General features: G+C 39.8%; 1 protein-coding gene across 1 annotated transcript; it reads left to right on the plus strand.

The window, feature by feature from the left end:
• The first annotated feature begins 1,110 nt into the window (after window positions 1-1,110).
• On the plus strand, window positions 1,111-12,725 carry LOC138871723 (uncharacterized). The gene is made up of 6 exons (XM_070149621.1): window positions 1,111-1,227; window positions 1,497-1,726; window positions 1,840-1,951; window positions 2,025-2,195; window positions 2,307-2,876; window positions 12,576-12,725. The coding sequence occupies exons 1-6, from the start codon at window positions 1,111-1,113 to the stop codon at window positions 12,723-12,725; spliced, it is 1,350 nt and encodes a 449-aa protein (XP_070005722.1).
• Window positions 12,726-21,686: the final 8,961 nt, after the last annotated feature.

Here is a 21,686-nt window from a genome sequence, read left to right on the forward strand (position 1 = left end):
CCGCAATTCTTAGAATAAAATGATAAGAAACGACTTGATTCCCGATCTTTCGGAGTCCTTGACGATGACATCATTCCCGTGACGTAGGCGCTCGAAATGACCGAAACGTCCCGTCGGTACGCTTCTGCAAAACATTAAATGATTCACCAGTGGTGGCCGGCCACTAGCGATGTCGAACCGTCGCCGCTTGCCTATAAATACAGGGCTCTAATTCGAATAAAAAGCTTTACTTCCATATCCAAACTTCTTTTATCTCTTCTCCTTTTCATCTTCCTCTCCCATTACCTGTTACTCTCACCCTTTTAGTGCCAAAAGATATCAAATTCCGCCTATTTTAGTTTCCTCTAACTCGTATCAATGGCGAAAACTTCCAAAACAATTTCTCAAAAGGATAAAGCTTCCTCCTCTTCTTCCCGGTCGGCCATCGATAAAGCGTCGGCCCCTTTACGAAATTATTCCCGGCCCATGCTTTATAAAGAAAGACTTTAGAGTCGAATATCCCCCCGCTATTCCTGGTCGATGTTACCATGTATCGAGGTATATTTGCTTGATAACGGAGAAGCACCTCAAGGCCATGAAGAAGGACTGTGGCTGGGGGGACAAGGTCATGGTACAGATCCCTGCCCCGAGGAGAGTATCACTACTTATGTGGAGAGGTTCTTAAGTGTTTACACTTACCCTTTTATGTTGGGTCCCCTCGATCCAATTGTGATCGACTTCTACAAGAGGTATCAGGTCACCATCGGCCAGATCATCCTTCTTTCTTGTGTATAGTGATCATGTTTCGCTATTTCTCCAGCAAGGCCGAGGGGATAGAGTTCACCCCCTCAATCACCTCATTCAATTGTATCGGCCTCAGCTCTTCTGAGGGTTGATCAAGATCCAATGCCGATCGACCAAGGCCTTCTTCGCTAGCAATGACGAGGATAAGAACCGGGGCTGGATGAGTTGGTTCGTACGATTGAGGACCTCCGACGTCATCCCGGAGGGGAAAATGCCATTCTTAGAGAAGTGGAACCCTGATCGTAAGTGAAGTTTTTCCCTAGTGGCTTATAATATTCCGTTTTCACATTGTGTAATGCCTTCATCTTTTTTACAACGGTTGCTTGGATGCCTAATGCAATCGCCGATCTTGAGGACTGGGTCCATAAATTAGCTGTGACCTTTTCGTATGACGAGCGCCGATGGCGTGACTTGGCGAGGAAAGATGGGAAGCCAAACACCATAGTAAGTTCCTCTCACAAGTTTTCAATGTTTTCCTTTTACTGGATGCGTTACTTTGCTCATACCTATTTTTCATTCATACATGCATTGGAGATGTCTCTAAAATGAGGCCAGCCTCGCCCGGGGAAGAGACCGGGTCCCCGATTCCGAAATCGGGGAAAGATAATAAGAGAAAAAGGGTTGCGAAGCCTGAAGACTCCCAGGATGGAAGGGGTGCTACTCGAAGACGTAGGAGGAATGTTATTCATGTGCACCTAGATTCGGTCCACTAGCTAAACGACGAAGAAGAAAATGAGGGTGAGGAATTGGCGCTGGTGACCCGAACAAGGAAACCAACTGAAGTCGCCAAGCCCTCTGAATCGGAGACCCTGCTTCGTGGAGAGGAGACTCTGAAGAAAGACGCGAGCAAAGCCTGTGAATCAATCGAGGTCAAAGTTATTCCTCGACCATCAACAAACACACCAAAGGGGACAAGTTCTGAAATCCCCATAGCTGAAAGAGTGTCCTGAGCGATTTGCTCGAGGCCATAACAATAGATCACTCTCCTCCTCTACCAGCTTATTCTGAGGAGGAAATAAAGGAAGCTCGAGATCTGTGAACGCCTGAATTAAGCAGAGTCCACGGTAAAGATGATCCTTTCCAGGATTGCTTTACTGGGGTCGATGATGCTGCTAATATCAATGATGCCTCTACTATCTTCGAAGAGGCTCAACGTCTTTACTCTCAAGTAAGTATTAATTCTTATCATTGCAATTTCTTCTTCTCCCCGCATCCTAACTGGCATCTCTTTTCTTGCGTAGGCCTTTACCAGGTTTAAGGTCGACCTGAACCAATACGAGGCCGAGCTCAAGAAGACCTCGGATGAAGGAAAGGCCCTGAAGCTCTTTTGTAGTCAAAAGGAGGAAGAGCTCAAGGACCTTCGGGCTGACTTGGCCAAAGCTCTTAAAAATGAGGCCGAGCTAGACAAGCAGGTAACTATTATTTTGAAAGAGTATGATCTACTCGACCCAACTGTGGAGGCTAACACTTCAGTGTCTTGGCTGTAGCGAAAACTGGAGATGATTGGGTTGCTTTGAGGGAAGGTCGATCAGGTTAAGGCCGACTACAATCAGTGGAAGGAAAATATAGATCGGCTTGCTGCGGAAAAAGAAGTCACTCTAGCCAAACTGGCCTCCGCTGAGACCCAGCTCCGGGGTGCTAAAGAGAAACATTCGGCCCAAGCCAAGAAGATCGACGAGCTCGAGGCCAAACTTGCCATAACCGTGGCTAAGGTTGCTGAAGCTAGGGCTGAGGTTGAGAAAATGAAGGCCACAATTGATAAAACCGTTGTTGTGTACTTAAGGGATGCTGAGGCTAATCAAATGGAGCTAAGGGAAGCCTCCGACCGGGAGAAATGGAGCAATGATTTGGCCAAGTGCCAATCCCAGAGGAAAACCCTTGAAAAGATCCATGCTCGAGGTTTTGACCTCACTGAGGATATAGCTCAAGCAAAAGTGCTCAAAGCCGATGCCAAGTTTCTCGTCTCCTCCGACGATGATGATGATGACGAAGGCAACAAAGCGATTCCGATAATGAAGTTGGGCCCAAAGAGGAAGCTGCTCCCGAGGGAGAGACCAGCCCTGGGCATAGATATGATTTTTCTTTCTCTTTTTGTATTTTTCTTTTTGTAAGACCTTTTGTCGGTCTCTTGTACATATCCTTTTCCAAGTATATAAAAGAAGAATTTCCTTAAATATTTTCTCGATGTTTCCTGCCTTACAAAATTCTTGTAATAATTTCATTCTTTGAATGGTGTGTTCGAGATTTTATCTCAGATGGTTTCTTTGAAATTGCCATGGTCGAGTTCGAATAAGGTTCAAACTTTGGGGCATAGACCCTTACGGGCTCGTGCCGGGTAATGGTGAGTCCCTGAGCCATAATCAAGTTATCATTTATTTAGGCTTGGGATAATCGAACCCTTGAATTCAGATCGGGTGAGAATAAGGTCTCGAACCTTAAGTGTATCGGCCTTTAGGCTCTTTTAGATCGGGCCATTATGGCCTCTAAGAGATGGCTATTATTTCCCATTTTTCGGTTTAGAAGACTTAGGAAAAATTTATTTATGCCTTGGCATGCATTTTTTACCCATTGTGTTTTTTAAGGGTTTAGTATCGATCGAAACCCTTTTATTTTTTGTGGCTTAGCACAAGTTTGTATTTGAATAATTCGATACCTCTTATGGTTTTTTGAGGGTTAATTTTATCGAAGCCCTTTGATCATTTTGCCGAGGGTAGCCTTTATTAACCGGGTTTCATAGGATTTGAAGGCCTATTTTTATTGCGGGACTTGGACGTCTCTGAGCCACATTATTTCAGCCATAGCCTTTAATATGACCGTAGCCATCGGGTGTGTCTCTTGGACTTATTTCCCGATAGCATTTCTTAGTCCCCGAGTATGATGTCCTTGGCCTTTACGTCAAGGGATGCCTCTTTGAGGTCTTATGAATTTGAGTTTAGACAACTCGAATGTGTTGACTATCGAGGACAGTCCCCGAGTATTAGAGGTGTATTTGTGTTTTGGCCCTTGAGTCGTTTCTCACAAGTAAGGAGCTCGTATGGTAGTAAACTTCTTTGAGACACAAAGTGTTTGATATAGAAAGAATTCTTCTTTGAATAATTCATACATGTGTACATGTTTTGCCATCGGGGCTCGACTATTCTATATAGACACGGTTCATCTGACCGTTTGGCCCATTACAAAGTTTTCCTATCAAGGCCCTTTTTGGCGTGAAGTATTCTTCTAAAAAATATAGCCTCCGAGGGTGATACCCCCCAATATTCGAGGTTGACTGAAAAGAAGCCTTGGATACTGTTGAATTTTCCCTAGGTAGCACATAGTTGTTGCCTCGTTAGAAACCTCACCAGAAAAATCCATTTGGGATAAAATCCGACCTAAGGGAAAAAGAATGCAACACGTGCTTTAAAACCTAAGGTCTTCTTGTAGAAGGGTTCTCTTCGATGTCTTCGATCGAAACCTGCAATAAGTTAGTATTAAAGACAAATAGAAAAATGGAGAATGGTCGTACATTAGCAATAATATCATTTGAGTAGTGATATATTCCAATTATTTGGCAGTTGTTCGCCTCCCATCGTGCCAAGTTTGTAGGATCCTTTTCCGATGAATCTGACGACTCGATATGGTCCTTCCCAATTCGGGCTCAGTTTTCCTTCATTCAGGTCTCGAGTATTAAGGGTGACTTTCCTTAGAACTAAGTCCCCGATTTCGAAGTGTCGAAGGTTGGTCCTTCTATTATAATATCTCTCAATTCTTTGCTTCTGTGCGGCCATTCGAACAAGCACAACTTCTCGCTTTTCATCTAATAGCTCGAGGCTAGTATTCATAGCCTCATGATTTGATTCCTCCAATGCATGTTGAAATTTGGTGCTGGTTTCCTCGATTGGAATTAAGGCCTCAGAGTCGTATACTAAGGAGAACGGAGTTGCCCCTGTGCTGGACTTCGATGTTGTTCGATATGCCAAAGAACTTCGGGTAGAACTTCTCTCCATTTCCCTTTAGCGGCGTTTAACCTTTTCTTCAAGTTTTGAATGATAGTCTTGTTTGTCAATTTGGCCTGTCCGTTTTCACTCGGATGATATGGCATTGATAAAATCCTTTTTATTTTGTGTGCTTTGAGGAACTCCATTACCTAGTTGCCGATGAATTGCTTGCCGTTGTCGCATACGATTTCGGCAGGTATCCCGAATCGACACACGATGTGATCCTAGATGAAGTCAATAACTTTTTTTTCTTTGACCCTCTCGAAGGTCTGTGCTTTCACCCATTTAGAAAAGTAGTCAATCATAAACAAAATGAATTTAGCTTTACCTGGGGCTGTTGGTAGAGGGCCGACGATATCCATTCCCAATTTCATGAAAGGCCATAGGGACAGTACTGATTAAAGTTGCTCTCCGGGCTGATGAATCATCAGTACAAACCTTTGACATTTATCACATTTTCTAACAAACTCCTTAGTGTCTTTTTCCATGCTATCCCAGCAATACCCGACTCTAACGATTTTGCGAATCAAGGACTCGGCGCCAGAGTGGTTTCCACAAGTGCCTTCGTGAATTTCTCATAAAACATAATTGGTGTCTCCCAACCCTAAACATACCGCCAATGGTCCATCGAACGTCCTTCTGTACAATGTTCCATTTTCATCCAATGTGAACCTAGCAACCTTGGTTCGTAGAGTCCTCGACTCTTTATGATCCAATGGGAGCTTTCCATTTTTTAAATATTCGACATATTTATTCCTCCAATCCTAAGTCAAACTTGTAGTTTATCTCAGCATGACCCTCCTTGATCACAGATCTCGATAACTGGACAACAGTCCCCGGGACAATATCATTTTTTTCGACTGATAACCCCAAGTTCGCAAGTGCATCGGCCTCATTATTTTGTTCTTGAGGTACATGGTCTAGAGTCCATTCCTTGAAGCGGTGCAAGGTTATCTGTAACTTGTCGAAATACCTCTACATACTATCCTCTCGAACTTCAAAGCTTTTGTTTACTTGATTCACCACCAATAAAGAATCGCACTTGGTTTCTACTACTTATTCCCCTAGATTTTAGCTAGATCGAGACCTGCAATCGTGGCCTCATACTCGTCCTCATTATTAGTCAACCTAGACGTTTTGATAGATTGTCTAATAGCGCTACTTGTAGGTGGCTTCGAAACAATGCCAACTCCGGACCCTTTCTCATTCGAGGCTTTGTCCATGAAGAGGGTCCATATCCCCGATGATGTACCCAATTTTAGTAGAAGTTCCTTTTCCTATTCGGGTACGAGGGTTGGCGTAAAATCGTCCATGAAGTTAGCTAAGATTTGAGACTTGATAGACGTTCGGGGTTGATATTCGATATCGTACCCGCCAAGTTCGATGGACTATTTAGCCAATCGTCTCGATAACTCGGGCTTGTGCAAATCATTTCAGAGAGTATAAGTGGTTAACACACATATGGGGTGACACTGGAAATTTGGCTTTAATTTTCTTGATGTGCTTATTAATGTAAGAGCCAACTTCTCTAAGTGTGGATACCTAGTTTCATTATCTCTTAAGGTTCGACTTACGTAATAAATAGGAAACTGCATACCATGCTCTTTTCGAACTAGTACGCCACTTACCGCTATTTCAGATATAGCCAAGTATAAGTATAGCTTCTCATTCACCTTCGGAGTGTGGAGCATAGGTGGGCTCGATAAATACCGCTTTAATTTCTCCAATGCTTGTTGACACTCCAGGGTCTATGCGAAATAATTTTTTTGAGTAATGAAAAGAACCTGTGACTCCGATCTGACGACCTCAAGATGAATTGGCCCGAAGCAACTATCCGTCCGGTTAGCCTTTGTACGACTTTTACACTATCTACAATGGTGATGCCTTCGATGGCCTTAATTTTGTTGGGGTTGATATCTATCCCCCTATTTGATACCATGAAGCTGAGGAACTTGCCCGAACTGACCCCGAAGGCACATTTTTCTGGGTTAAGCTTCATGTTGTACTTCCTCAAGATTTCGAGTGTTTCTTGAAAATGAGTTAAATGGTCTTCTACCCATAGGGACTTAACTAACATACCGTCAATGTAAACTTCCATTGATTTATCTATCTGTTCCTCGAACATTTTGTTAACTAGTCATTGGTATGTAGCTCCTGCATTTTTTAGCCCGAAAGGCATTACATTGTAACAATATGTTCCATATTTATTGATAAACGAGGTCTTCTCCTGGTCTTCCGGGTTCATCTGAATTTGATTGTACCCGGAATAGGCATCAAGAAAGGTAAGGATCTCGTGGCTAGCCATAGCATCGATCATGCGATCAATGTTAGGTAGTGGAAAAGAGTCTTTAGGGCATGCCTTGTTCAAATCCTTGTAATCTACGCACATTCTAAGTTTGTTCCCTTTTTAGGGACTACAACTACATTGGCTAACCATTCGGGGCACTTTACCTCCCGAATGGACCCTATTTTAAGAAGTTTAGTTACCTCATCCTTTATGAATGCATGCTTATCTCGAACTGGAGCCTTCTTTTTTGCTTCACTGGTTTGAATCTAGGGTCAAGGCTTAGGCGGTGTGTTGTTATTTCCGGTGGGATCCCTATTATGTCTAAGTGGGACCAAGCAAAAGAATTCATATTATCGACAAGAAATTGAATTAGTTTTTCCTGAGTTAGGGGTTAGCCCGTTCCTAGGTATACCTTTCATTCGGGTAGATGCTCGATCAGTATCACCTGTTCCAGCTCCTCGACCATTGACTTGGTTGCATTTGATTCTTCGGGAACAACGAAAATTTGAGGAGTAAGGAAATCCTCTTCTTCTTCTTATTTGATTACATGTTTCTCCGATTCGGTCGAGGCTGGGGACGATGATTGCTATTTGGCTGTCTACTTATCTTTGGTGCTCGATTTTTTGAGGTCGAAAGTGCTGATACCGTCGTCACCTCATCGACTGCAAACATTTTCTTTGCTGCGTGTTGTTCCCCATAAACTATTTTCACACCATACATTATTGGGAATTTCATCATTTGATGAAGGGTCAACGGTACTGCCCTCATGTTGTGGATTCATGGCATCCCAAGCAGTGCATTATATCTCATGTCACCTTCGATGACATGGAATTTTGTATCCTGCATGGTCCCGGCCACGTTCACTGGTAGGATTATCTCCCCCTTTGTTGTTTCACATGCCATGTTGAAGCCGTTTAGGACTCGATATGCAGGTATAATTTGGTCCTGTAGGCCGAGTTGCTCTACGATCCTTGATATGATTATGTTTGCCGAGCTACCTGGATCCACTAGACCATGTTTAACTTGAATTTTATTTAACAAAATAGAAATTACCAGTGCGTCGTTGTGCGGCTGAGAAATGCCATCCGCTTCTTCATTGTTGAATGATAGGATTCCTTTGGGCACATAACTCTGAGTCCGCTTTTCTCCGGTGATCAACACCTTGGTACGTTTGAATATAGGACCTTATGGAACATCGACCCTGCCAATGATCGTATGAATTACATCTTGTTGTTCTTCTTGCTCATTCTTTCTGTTGACATCTCTTTCTCTGAAGTGATTCTTATCTCGATCTTTGAGAAACTCTCGAAGGTGGCCCTCATTGAACAATCGAGCTACCTCCTCCCTCAGCTGTATGCAATCTTTGGTTCTATGACCATGTGTACCATGATATTTACACATCAAGTTTGGGTTTCTTTGAGAAGGATCAGTTTGTATAGGTCTAGGCCAACTGGTGTCTTTGATTCTCCCAATAGCCGATACAATCCCCGATGCATCGACACTGAAATTATACTTCGATAATCGAGGCGATTCTGCGGGATCAGTATGTTTATCAAAACCATTCTTACTCATAATTCCCCGAGAGTTTTGCCCTCAATCATTTCTTTGATTGTTCCGAGGAGGATTGTGTCCCAAACTATTGTTTCTTTGATCTGCGACATATGGTTGATACCGCTCTATGTTCGACCTCGGTTCCCTGTTAGTATCCCTTGGGGCTTTTACTACCAATCTGTTTGGATGAATTGAACCCGAGGGGCTCCCAACTGGTCATCCTCGACCCTAATCTTCGAGAGATAACGATTATACATATCTGCCCAAGTAACAGCAAGATATTTGATCAGATTTTGCTTCAACTGTCGTGATGCTATCGAACTCCACTCGTTCAACCCCTGTGTGAAATGTCGAATGGCCCAATCATCTGTAACCGTTGGTAACTCCGTTCACTCTATTTGAAATCGGGACACGAACTCCCTCAGCATTTCGTTGTCCCTTTATCTTATCTTGAAAATATCTGATTTTCTCGTTGCAACTTTTATGGCCCCGGCGTGCGCCTTTAAAAAAGAATCAACTAACATGGCAAATGAATCAATGGAGTTTACTGGCAAGTTGTGATACCAAATTATTGCTCCCTTTTATAGAGTTTCCCCAAAAATTTTCAACAAAACGGAGTCGATATCATCGTCTTCTAAGTCATTCCCCTTTATCCCGCACATGTACGTAGTGATATGTTCATTAGGATCAGTGTTCCCGTTGTATTTAGGTATATTTGGCATACGCAACCTATTTGGAATGGGCTTTGGGGTCTCACTCTGAGGAAAAGGTTTCTGCACGAACATTTTTGAATCCAAGCCCTTTAAGATCGGGGGTGCCCCCGGTATCTGATCAATTCGGGAGTTGTATGTCTCCACCTTTTTGTCATTATCTTCGATCTTATTTTCTCCCGACTCGATTCTTTTAGTGAGTTCCTCAATTATTTTCATAATTGAAGGATCAATCCCTAATCCGTTACCGTTCGACCTTTCTGGCACCGGCTCGGTACGACGAGTGATTTCTGGTTCAACCACGCTTGGAGTTTTATGTTGATTTTGAAGCTAAGCAATAGAAACTTGCTGATCTTGTAGCATCTCAAATATTACCTGGAGGCTAACTCCCACATCTCCTATGCCCTGTGTTCCTTGGCCACCAGATCGGACTTCCCTGCGTACACTTCCTCCGAGGTCTGCGCCTAAATCCGCATTCAAAGCGATGTGTAAACTAACATCGATCGGTTCAACAATTGGCACTTCCCCAGGGGTAAATGGTGGCACACCGTCTCCCGGAGCAACTACATCATTGTTTTTCCATGAAACCTAAGACCATCATCGCCGTGTACGGGTGCGTTTTGTGAGTTTGACATGTTTTAAACTGAGAACAACAATTCTTGATAAGAACAAGTGTGAAAATAATGTGTGTTATGAGAATCAGTACCGAAATAATCACTATTATCTTTATCCCCACGGTGGGCACCAAACTGTTTACCCTAAAATCCGGGTAACAATTAAACTTGTTTTGTGGTTTTAAAAATATGTGATTTAATCTAATACTAATTGATAAACAAGGAATCTAACATGTAAATTTAGGAGTAGAGCAAGTCAAACCAATCGTGTAAGTAGACCTCGACCTTTAGCAAGGGCGACCTCGAGGCAAATGAACAAGAACAATAAAATAATAATAAGACGATTCAGATGAACATTAGACAAGAAAATAAAAATGTATATTCTCTTCTCAATGATTGATGATGTGTTAACAAATGATTGTGATCCCCTTTATATAGTAGGGGAATCCTAAATAATGTACAAATCTAATTGTAGTAGGGAATCTTATTATATAACTGTCTAACCTCCTAGTATAAATCTGTTCCGGAATTTACGCCGTGATCTTTGGGCCTTCACAGGAATCTCGCTCTTTCTGTTATAAAAACATAACGGTATCATCTTGAGGTTGGTCATACTCGGCCCCGGTGCTCATCGAGCACTTTGATCTTCGAGTTTCGTATTATGCCATCGGGCTCGAGCCCGGTCCATATTTAACTTGTTCTCGATGCGACCCCTCGAGCTTACAAAATCGGGGACACGTGATTTTGACCATATACACAAGTATATTGTAATGTCTGCAGTCTAATAGGAGTACAGTTCTAAGCCAAAAAAATAAAATAATTTTTTTCCCTTGAAAGCTACTGGAGTATTATTGTGTTCAAATTGTATTGATTTTTTTTTACTTATTTCGAATTTGAACACCTTATATGAAATTTATGGCTTCGTCATTATCGAAAAGTACCGTGTACGCATAGTCTATTTTGAACAAACAAGCATAAAAGCATCTATTTGCTTATTTATTTATTTATTTATTTATATATCAAAATGTTTATTTCTTTATGATTAGGGGCAGATACACCTTGTCCCCGGTTGTATCCCACAATACCGTTTTGTTGAAATCTTTTATATATATATATATATATATGCAAAACCAAAAATATTAGATATAAATATAAATAATATAATGACATGCTTATTATTATAGTAATTTAAATCTAATAGATATTATTACTACTATTAATGAGGAGCTTCCGATAAGAATAATTGACAGAAAAACCCAAATCATTATAGTTTATTCCATAAAATACTTTGACAAATTAACCATGGCTTTTAATGTCTGAGTCCGAAACCAGAGAGTGATTTTTTGGACTCAAAGCACAAAAATAAGTGAAAAAATAACTGATTACCATTTTATGTATAGCGTATGGATTGCATGCACTCTACTTTAACGGCACGTTTGACCTTTAAGGTATATCGCATGCAATCCATGCACTATACTTCTTAATTGACCGACCCACAATAATTGGTGGGTATAGCGCAATCCATGCGCTATACTTCCTATATATATCGCGTTAAATTAATGCGCTATATCCAATTATTGCACCCCCGCATATTTTTTTTGCTTATATAAGGAGCTTCATTCTTTTTTGAAAAATCCATTCTGAAAAATTCACTCTTCTGCTTCCTTTTTATTTTTCTTTATTCATTATGAAATATTTATTTACTTAACTTTTTATTCATTTTTCCATAGTATCCGAAGAGTGAAAATTAGGGTTTCATTATATATATGTATATATTGGGGGGGGAGGGGGAGAAGGGATGAGGTTGTCGTGGAGAATAACTCAGTACACTATAGTTGTTCTTAACAGTGTATTATTAAGTTGCCACTTACATTGGAGTACGATAGATTGGTATCGTTGATATGTAAAAGAATGAGTGTGAGGAAACGTTCAGTTAATATTAAAGTAAGCAGAAGATATCCATATTCTCTTACTCCGCAAGGGGTTGCTTGTTATGATATGTTTAACATCGAAGACAATGAAATTCTGAAAGATTTTTTGAGGACTCCGGATGAACACCGGGAACTTCTTGTGATAAAAATGCTGGAAATGTACGTCAAGTCTTAACACACTCACAATATTGAGGTTCCGCTAAATAAGGATAAATCTTAATCATCGGGTGGTATTTTTGGAGTAGTTTTATCCAAACAGGCTCCGTTTGAAAGAGTTTTGCCATATCTAAACTTATCTCCACGGGCGAATGATGAGCGAGGATATAATTTCTCCCCAAGTTTACATAATTCACATGCCGAGTGGTAAATTTCGATTTTTCTTTGTCTTAGTACGTTTTTTATGTATCATATTCGTACTAACACTCATACATTCCAAATGGGGTACTGACCAGATATGAATTTTATAAATTATGAACTAACAGACAGTTGGAATAAGCCTAATTTTGGTGTTTTGGATCATGGTGGTCCTCAGGAGTCATCAACAACTCGATAATGTACATTATGGGATATCAACAAATTATGAATTGTAAGTTAAGAGATAAAGTTAATATATAATGCTGGATTAATTTGAGAAACTCATTATTTTATTGGTTGTTAGTGAACATGAGCAACTTGAAGGTTTTGTCATTACTCAGTTGCTCAAAGATGATATGTTTTACTAGGATCTGGCAGATGCACAGAGTCGGGAAGATGATAGTGATTATGACAACAGTCTTGATGAGTCTGGAGATGATACACCCTTCCCTAATGAGGGAGCCGATGATGAGAAAATGTGCTTTGCTGATGAGAATGAGAATGAGCAACCTGATTAGATGAGGGAGCATGATGTCACCAATGAGCATGCTCCATATATGTAGACTCCACCTCCCATTAAATCCAGAGTGTATGAGTCCCATGTGCTCTTTCATTCAAGGACGATTCCCTAACTTGATCAGCTGCCCAGTATGCCGGATATAGATGCCCTCACGAGGGATCTTAATGACATTCAGACAGTAATAAGGGATGAATCTAGACCAACAGTGCTGTCAAAGAATATGCTTTTTACTGATTAAGTGCGCCTTAGCAGGGCAGTGCGAATGTACAACATAAAAGAGTATCGTGAGATCGAGATTCATGAGTTATATCCGGAAGTATATGGGGTTATTTGTCGTAGATGGTTTCAAGGTTGTAGATGGATGCTGCGTGCGAGAAAGTTGAAAACAAATGTGTGGATTGTGGGGAAATACATTGGCACCCACACTTGTGATATGGACACATTCAGTGGGAATCATTTTAACTTGAATGTTGACTTGATTTCTCTTGTTTTGATTCAATACATTGAATCGTCCATAAGGTAGATGATTAAAAAGTGTACAACATTTGTCTACTAGGTATATGGTTGTACCATTACCAAAAGAAAGATATTTTTCAGATGTAAACATGTATTTGAGATTTTTTATAGTAATTGGGATAGGTCATTTGCTGATCTACCCGGGTGGATGGCTGCTTTGAAATACTTTAACTCCGGGACTATTGTTGAATGAAAGCTTGAGCTGAGTTTGGAAATACCAGAATTCTTATTCTGATATGTGTTCTGGGCATTTAAACCATCTATTGATGGTTTTGTGCATTGTCGGTCGATAATCTCCATAGACGACACTAATGTCTATGGAAAGTATGATATTAAGATGTTGATCACCATTGCAATAGATGCTAATGGAAGGAGCACGTTGTCAAACAAAGTTTGGGTATTTGTCTAATATCTGATCGGCATGGTAGTATTTTAACTTCTATACAAACTTTTGATGCATAGCAGGAACCGTATGCAGACCACCGTTACTGTATTAAGCACTTGAAGGACAACTTCCAGCGGGCTTATTCGAATAAGAGCTTACATGATTTAATGTGGATGACTGCAACAGACCATCAAGAGTGTAAATTCAGGAGGCGAATGAAATTTATTAGGAATGAAGACCCAAAAGCTTATCGTTGGTTGTTGCATCAAACTACGATAATAATACTCACATAATCAATGAATCAAGAAGATTATGTTCGTGTGGGAAATGGTTGAATATCAAGTACTATTCTCACATTTCGCAGCGACGGGGTACGTTGATAAAGAATATAGTGTTGATGCATACATAAACACCTATAGTGCCATCTTCCAACCAGTGGGTGTTGACCATTATTGACCACTGGAACCATTTAAAATGGTGTCTAACAAAGATTATGTCTGTCACTAGCAAGTGCAAAAAAATGCAGACACGGAACAAAATGGATATTGGTGATACCATTTATGCGCATAAATGTGGTATATGTTCCCAAACATGACACGATCGTCATAAATGTCTTTCAGTTGGTTTGGGAAGCGGTGGTAATTCAGCTCCAGGTGGTAGTTTATCCATTGTGCCCCATTTTCAATGATAAACATAGTGTTTTGTTGTGGTATTTTTGTTGTACTAATTGTCTGTAATGGTACTGTTTGCAATATTTATAAAGTAAAATTAAGTTTTCAATAGGCTTAAATCTAATTGACATTTAGCATTGAAGATTAATACACCAATTAAAAATAACTTTAAAAAATAAATAACGATTTTTATTCACCATTAACGTCACTGTCTGGCACGATTTCATTATCATTGTCTTCATCTTCTTCGTCAACATCTTGTATGCATCCATCTGGATCGAGGGCATCATAATCTAGGCCCCAATTGACACACATTTTTCAGATTTCATCGCTATCATCAATAAGACCACTTACTTGATTTCTACAATAATATGGGACTCCTACGTCAAACGTCTGTGGTAGAAACTTAGGTAGTCCCTCCCACTCGACAACTGTTGGAAATATAGAATAATCAATGTCTCTATGCAATTTTTCATTTTCTAATAAATCCCAATACTGATCATTTGTTCCTTGCAAGTAGTTATGATTATCCAGTACATGATGAACGACTAGTGCCTATTCCATCTCTAAAATCTCCTTCATCAAATGTTGAATCACTTCTGGTTCATCTTTGTGTGTGTTTATTTAGAATGTTGCAGACAGTGCTTGTGGTACAACTAGCCCATGCTAATGTCAAACCTTTTTGAGTAAAGAGGAACCCATTTTAGTTTTCACCCCAAATTCGCATACCTTCAGGTTTTGTAGAATGTGCTTCCCTCTTAATAATGTGCCCTGCAACTTTGAGATCATTGTGTATATTGATAGGCTTATTTTCCAAGGGATGTAGAACACCATACCACTTTTCATCCACCAAATTAGTATAGCAACCTAGCATATTTTTTTCAAGGTAGGGATCAACTGTGTTATGACATGTTCCATGTGGATCTGTTGAACTACCTTCACCTTTTGCCTCTTCTTAAACTACTTATTAAATGTTAGTGGTATTTCAGAAATGGATGTTGTAATTGTTCCTGAAATGATTTTGTAATACTGGAATGTTGGTTCAACTTAAAAAGAAATAAATTGCACGAACTTGTACGTTAAACATAGTGCATCAACAATATGTGTTATTATTGTCATGTCGACCTGAAAAAGCAGTCGACCTAAAAATGTTGCACCGACTTGTACCGTAAAGAATCATTAGCATGCGAAATATAGTGCATCAATAATGTGAGCACGTGATTTTTGTTTACGCGACAATCACTCCAAAAGAAATAAAAAAAATAACAATTGGTCTTGCTGTATGATTTTTGGAATTTACGTGGCATTTTGGTAGTTATTTGTGGTCTTGTCCATTCTTATTTAGACTTATCAAAAGAAAATACAAAAAATATTTGTCGTGTGTAATTAAACCATAATTCGGTTATTAAAAGGAAAATCATAAAATATGCAGCTGTTATTCTATTTGTCGTCCTTGAGTGATTTTATTTTTTTATTGAATATTAGTGTGTGTGATAGTTGTTTAATATTTGTATAGTTTTGTTTTACAATTTAGGTGGGATTTTTAGAAATTAAAGAAGAAAAAAGAAAGGGGTTTTCGGATTAGGCCAGTTTGAACTAAATAAGAACAGGCCCAAACCAAAATAACCCAGTCCGAATCCCCTTTTGCCCGGTCCAATTAAGCTGGCCACACGACCATCCAAATGACGTCGTTGTGTCACCTTCAATTTGGACCGTTAATCTCACTAGATTGACGGTCCAGATCACTCACCCATAACCCCATACCCGACCCGTTACCCGGACCAACCCCGACCCCAATACTAAACCAAACGACACCGTTTGATTAACCCTTGGTTCTTGACTGATCCACTGGCCAGGATCAAAACACACACCCCGTATATAACCCCTCGTCTCTCACCCCGCACCCCCAAGCCAGACCCCTCCCTCATCTTCGTCTCCCTCACAAGACCCAAACCCCACGAAACCCTAGCGCCGCCCCCCTTTCCCTTCACCGTAAACCCGGCAGCAACAACGCCAGTGACCACCACCTTAACACCCTAGGACCACTAAACCACCCTGAACACAGATCTGCTTACCTTAGGTCTCGAATCTTCCCCCACCGTCTCGAATCTTCATTTGAAGATTCGAGCCGGGCCTCGACCTATGCCAAACCACCCCAAATCCATGCCAGGCACTCCCTTGACCTCCCTCATGACCAAACCAGGTTTGGTTTGGTCCGAATCCAACCAGGAAAACCTGAATCCCAAATCTGCCTTAGGAACCCTAGAAGTCCTGAGTCCGATTTTTGTCCGTTTGAACCAGAAGATTAGGGTCTAATAGACCTTAATCGAAGTGTTCTCTCCGTTAAACCCCAAGAAAGGTCGATTCAAATCCTAGACAGGGTCTTCTGATTTTTTTTCAAACCTTTAAGGTATTTCTGCTTTCCTTTTTTTCTTGTCAGTTCATTTTGTTGTTTTGTTATAGTTAAATGTCTGTTCACATGTGCCTAAATGGTAGTTGATTTGTTTTTTGTCAATTGTTCTATCCACTTTGCCAGGACCTCTGTATTTGGTCGAGTCTTTCTTCATTTACTGATCGTGTGTATGTGTGTAAACTATACAATCGACTGAAATTGAATTTGGTCGATCAATTAGTTTCCAGGGCAACTTTTGTTTGGTCAGCACAATTTGAATCACAGGTTAATACTGTTGGATTCTGATCATTGGCTTCGATTGTATGTGTTGTGACTCGCGTAGTCGATTCGATATATGTCGTCAATTAGTTTCAGTTGGAATGATAGTAATTCGACTCATGCTATTTAATTTGATTTACTGAGGCATTGTGAATCAGCTTAGTTGTTTATTGTCACTGTGTATTAGTCTGTTAGCTAAATCAGAAAACATTTAAGGATTGATTTATAGCTGTAGTCTAGGATAGGTCTCAGATTTTAGTTTAATTGATGACATTGTTTACTCATTTTCGACCTTGGGCAGCATGTGCATTGTAATATAATGGACAATATGTGTTGTCAGGACATACTCCTGCTGCCCATACCTGTTTAAAATAATAAAAGATAAATCCTTATAATAATGAAAAAGAGGCTGTCAGGAGAATCTCATGGGAAGAGTTTTATTTTATCTTTGAGTGGAAAGAACAACAGGAGAACATGGGAGGGAATTGAGTTTGTTTAACAGGCTGTTTGAATGGGTTGATGCTAGGATAAATAGAGAGGTTTTCCATTGGTTTAAAGGGGACAGAACTAAAAAAACTGAAAAAAGAGAGTAGAGAGTTGAAGGGAGTTCTAAAAAACCAGAAAAGATATTTCTGAAAATCAAAAAAGGGAGAAGAAAAACCCAGGCTGTTTCATTGAAGTTGAAATTCTGTTTTGCCTCACCCTCTTTCTCTGTTTGAAAAACCAGAAATTGTGTGCCATTATTGTGTCAGATTCACCCATTACTACCTGTTGATTAACATTGGTATTTCGGAGTCCCAACTGAGTCTGCTTGAGTGTGATTGTTTGGGTACTGGGTATTTGTTTCATTGGACTATTTCTGTGTGGTCAATCTGGGGTTTGATTCTGCCCTACTATTGCTGCTGTCAAATTTTTGCTGCTGCCATTTCTCTTTGTTGCTGTTGCTGACTTCTCTACCTTCTGCTTCTTCTTTTGCATTTCAGCATCCAGGTACACACTTCTGAAACTATGGGTTGATGTAAGCTTGAATTGGAAGTTGAATTGAAATAAACAAAGAAATGAAATGTTCACATGCTTTCCCAATGTCTGTGCTTAAGATGTAGTAATAGGATGAATGATAAAGAAGTTCGTGGTTGTTTAGGTTCATCCCAATTGTATTTACTTTGCAGGAATTGGAACGTACTCGAACTCGATTTTGGGACTATTAAATAGTACAGTGCTTGATCAATTACACATATGTCCATGTGTTTTAGCAATTTAGTTTGGTTGGTGATGATAACATAACACAGAATATTAGCAGGCATTTGTACGTATCCCGTTGGATCTTTGAACTGCTTTACCATGGCCCGATCCAGTTTGATTTTAACGCATATTTCAAGCAAATTTTCATATGGCGTTAGTTAATGCCAATGGATTTACCATTAATGTCAACTCTCTTATTTGAATTCCCTGTTTCAATATAGCTTTAATAGTGTAGTTTAATAATTAATGTTAGCATCGGCTCACCATTCAAATAAAGCGGCTATTAATTTTATAGAATCGGCAGGTTTTACATATTTGGGAGTACGAATCAATGGTGCGGGGTTAAGAGCTTTAATCTAATAGGCGTGAATCTTGCAAGATGGTTAAAATTTAGATCTAATAAACTTTCGAATAAGCACTAAGACTCAAGGTTGATGTTTAGTTTGAATAGTCGAAAACAATTATTGGTCTATCCACATAATTATGTGAAGCTAACCTAGTTATAGAATAATTAATCTTCTTTGAATATATTATTTTGTCAATTTTTGTATTTATTTATATTTCAAATTTTAAGTAACATTCCCTTCTGTTGACATTTGTCTTAATCTAGTATGCAATATGTTATGCTTGTAGCACGTAACTAAATAAGATTTTCCTTTCTCTTATTTTTAGAAACGAAATTAATAGAAATGTAGTCACTTTAGGATATCCTTCTAAAATAACGGGACGAGCCTCGCCAAATAAAAAATGCAAATTGCGGGGCCCTCAATAATTGGTCATAGTAAATACTTAGAAGTTGGGATGGACTGTTTAGTGAATGTCGCTGCCTTCCCCAAAGATAATAACGCGTTAGACTCTTTAGGCGCGACTTAATTAAATTACATTCTTAAATTCGGGTGCGCATTTATGTGACCCAAATTCAAATCTCAACGGAATCGAAATGTGTTAACAACTACGGGTGCATTGATTGTGACGTGGTTCGAGATACATTTTCACGACGTTGCAATTCTATAAAAACAAATGATAATAATAAAAGCGGTTTAAACTTAATAAAAGCACATAAGTCACAACATGTATTTAAATCAGATATTTAGCCATTATAACAATTTAAGCGACCGTGCTAGAACCACGGGATTCGAGGGTGCCTAACACCTTCCCTCGGGTCAACAGAATTCCTTACTTAGAATTTTTGGTTCGCAGACTTCATTTGGAAAAGTCGAAAATTTCCTCGATTTGGGATTCAAGATAAACCGGTGACTTGGGACACCAAAAGCCAAACCTTTCCCAAGTGGCGACTCTGAATTAAATAAATAATTCCATTTCGAATATTGTCACTTAAATTGGAAAAACTCCCTCGCGCATTTACCCTTCAGGGCGGACGCGCGAAAAGGAGGTGTGACAGCTCTGGCGACTCTGCTGGGGACTAAGAACCCAGAACCTCCGGTTCAGGGTTCAAGAATTCGAGCTTAGAATAATTGTTATAATTGGCTTTATTATCTGATCTTTATTACATGTTTCAGCATAATATGCTAAATGTTGTCTTTTACCGCTTTGATATTATTTGACTGTATATATAAATTGTGCCGAACCCTTCTCTCTTCACCTCCAGGGATGTGCTTACTGGTTGAGACTCCCTATTCTGTTAGTGTCAAATACCCTTAAATGAAAAAGAGGCTCGGACAAGTTACGAAGCCGGATGGCCTTTTGGTTCCCGGTAAGTTGCCCCCTCCTCGACTCGAGTTGTCCGCTCGGGTACACAGTCTAGAACACCGACTCAGGATTTGAACATAAAATGACATGACCTCATGCCGGATCCCTAGTAGGAACGCTTATTTGCATCATGTTGCATTTGACATAGGGGACTCAACACAGGGGTTGGGTCCGTCTAGGACAGGCAACCTGGAATGAAAAGACTATCCTGCTGCATCCCGTTTATTTTGCGCATTTATTTGCTTCTGCATGCTGACCGGTTTCTAAAAAAAAACACTTTAAAAAAGAAAATATAGCAGAGTAGGGAAACAATTACTTATTTTTGGAAAAATAAAACCAATGTTCAAGTAGTGTCAAAACCTCGCCGGAATTTTCTTAAAAGAAAAAAAAATGAAACAAAATTTGTCTTTTTAGTTTGTCTTTTAATCACTTTCAAAATCCAAAAAATATATATATATTTATTTAAAAGTAAGTAAAAAAGAAGGGAGAATTCAAAATTCAAAAAAATGTTGTTTCTTTTGTAGTATCTCTTTTATAAATTCAGACTAATAATCCAAATACTTCCTTAAAAAGATTTTTCTTTAGTCTTTATCTCTTTTCAAATTAAAAAAAATATAAAATATAAAAATCCAGAAAAATATTTTTTCTTTTCTTTAAAAGATTGTATTCAGAAAGGGGTTTTACTCTACGCTTGATCAAGCCCGAACTACGCCGGTTTGATTCTCGCAGGGTGCGAGATACATAGGCAACCCTCATCGGGTCCAACCTCCCCGTTTTCGGAAATAGCCAAAATATCAGAATTTTAATTTATGAGTCGGGTGATGCTGTTTTGTCGAGAATAGCAAAATGTTCCCGAAAGGGACGTCGGAAGGCTAACTTTGCATAAACAGCCATTTTGGTCATTTTTAAATTTTGACCAAGTTGCCCAATGGCCTTAGGATCCTCGTCCCCGAGGATCTGTGAGGCCATGTTCCCGATATCGGGTCACCATTCTAAAAAAATAAAAAAATAAAAATCAAGTGATGCTTTCGTTGTCAAAAACAACCGAATGTTCCCGAAGGGGACGACGGAAGGCTGACATTGCATAAACGGTCATCTTTGGTCGTCGTTTTTGATTTTCGACCGGTTGATCCTCGCAGCCTTAAAATCTTCATTCCCGAAGTGCATAAAGGCCGCATTTGAAAACCGAGTCCATCATTTTACAAAAAAAAGAAAACATAGATAGTTTTATTTTTTTTGAGTCTAATGAAAGTTTTTCGTTGGCATAATCACCTTAATAAATGTGCAGGATGAGCACGATACAAAACAAACCCTTTTTAATAATGACCAAGATCCCTTTTGAGTTGCGATTTTGGTGGAATGACTTAGGCAACGAGGGGCAAGACAAAGTAAAGAAGTATCTGAAAGATCTCCCGGATTTACTAGACATTCAGCCTCGGGGTGATATTATCAGATCATTGGTCACTTGCTGGGAATCAGCACACAATGTATTTCATTTCTCGGACTTTGAGCTCACCCCGACATTGGAAGAAATAGCGGGATACATCGGAGGTGATGAAGCTCCGTTAAGGTTCAAGTACTTGATTGCACCTAAGGCCGTCACGGTATACCGGTTTCTGGATTTCCTAAAAATACCCCGAACATTTCACCACCCAGATCTTGCCAAAGGTTTATGCAGTCTCCACCTCATATATGCTAGATACGGCCACGTGGGCGGGTTCAATAAGCCAGACTTCAAACTATGCAGTAGAGGTAACCAACAAA

The sequence above is a fragment of the Nicotiana sylvestris genome, chromosome 6 (genome assembly GCF_000393655.2).
Source record: "Nicotiana sylvestris chromosome 6, ASM39365v2, whole genome shotgun sequence".
NCBI classification, from domain to species: Eukaryota; Viridiplantae; Streptophyta; class Magnoliopsida; order Solanales; family Solanaceae; genus Nicotiana; species Nicotiana sylvestris.

Bases quoted from the DNA above. Each gene is read 5' to 3' on its own strand.
- LOC138871723 (XM_070149621.1), top strand. From the start codon at position 1,111: ATGCCTAATGCAATCGCCGATCTTGAGGACTGGGTCCATAAATTAGCT. The intron at 1,952-2,024 runs GTAAGTATTAAT...TTTCTTGCGTAG, and splicing joins CTCAACGTCTTTACTCTCAA to GCCTTTACCAGGTTTAAGGT. The intron at 2,196-2,306 runs GTAACTATTATT...CTTTGAGGGAAG, and splicing joins AGGCCGAGCTAGACAAGCAG to GTCGATCAGGTTAAGGCCGA.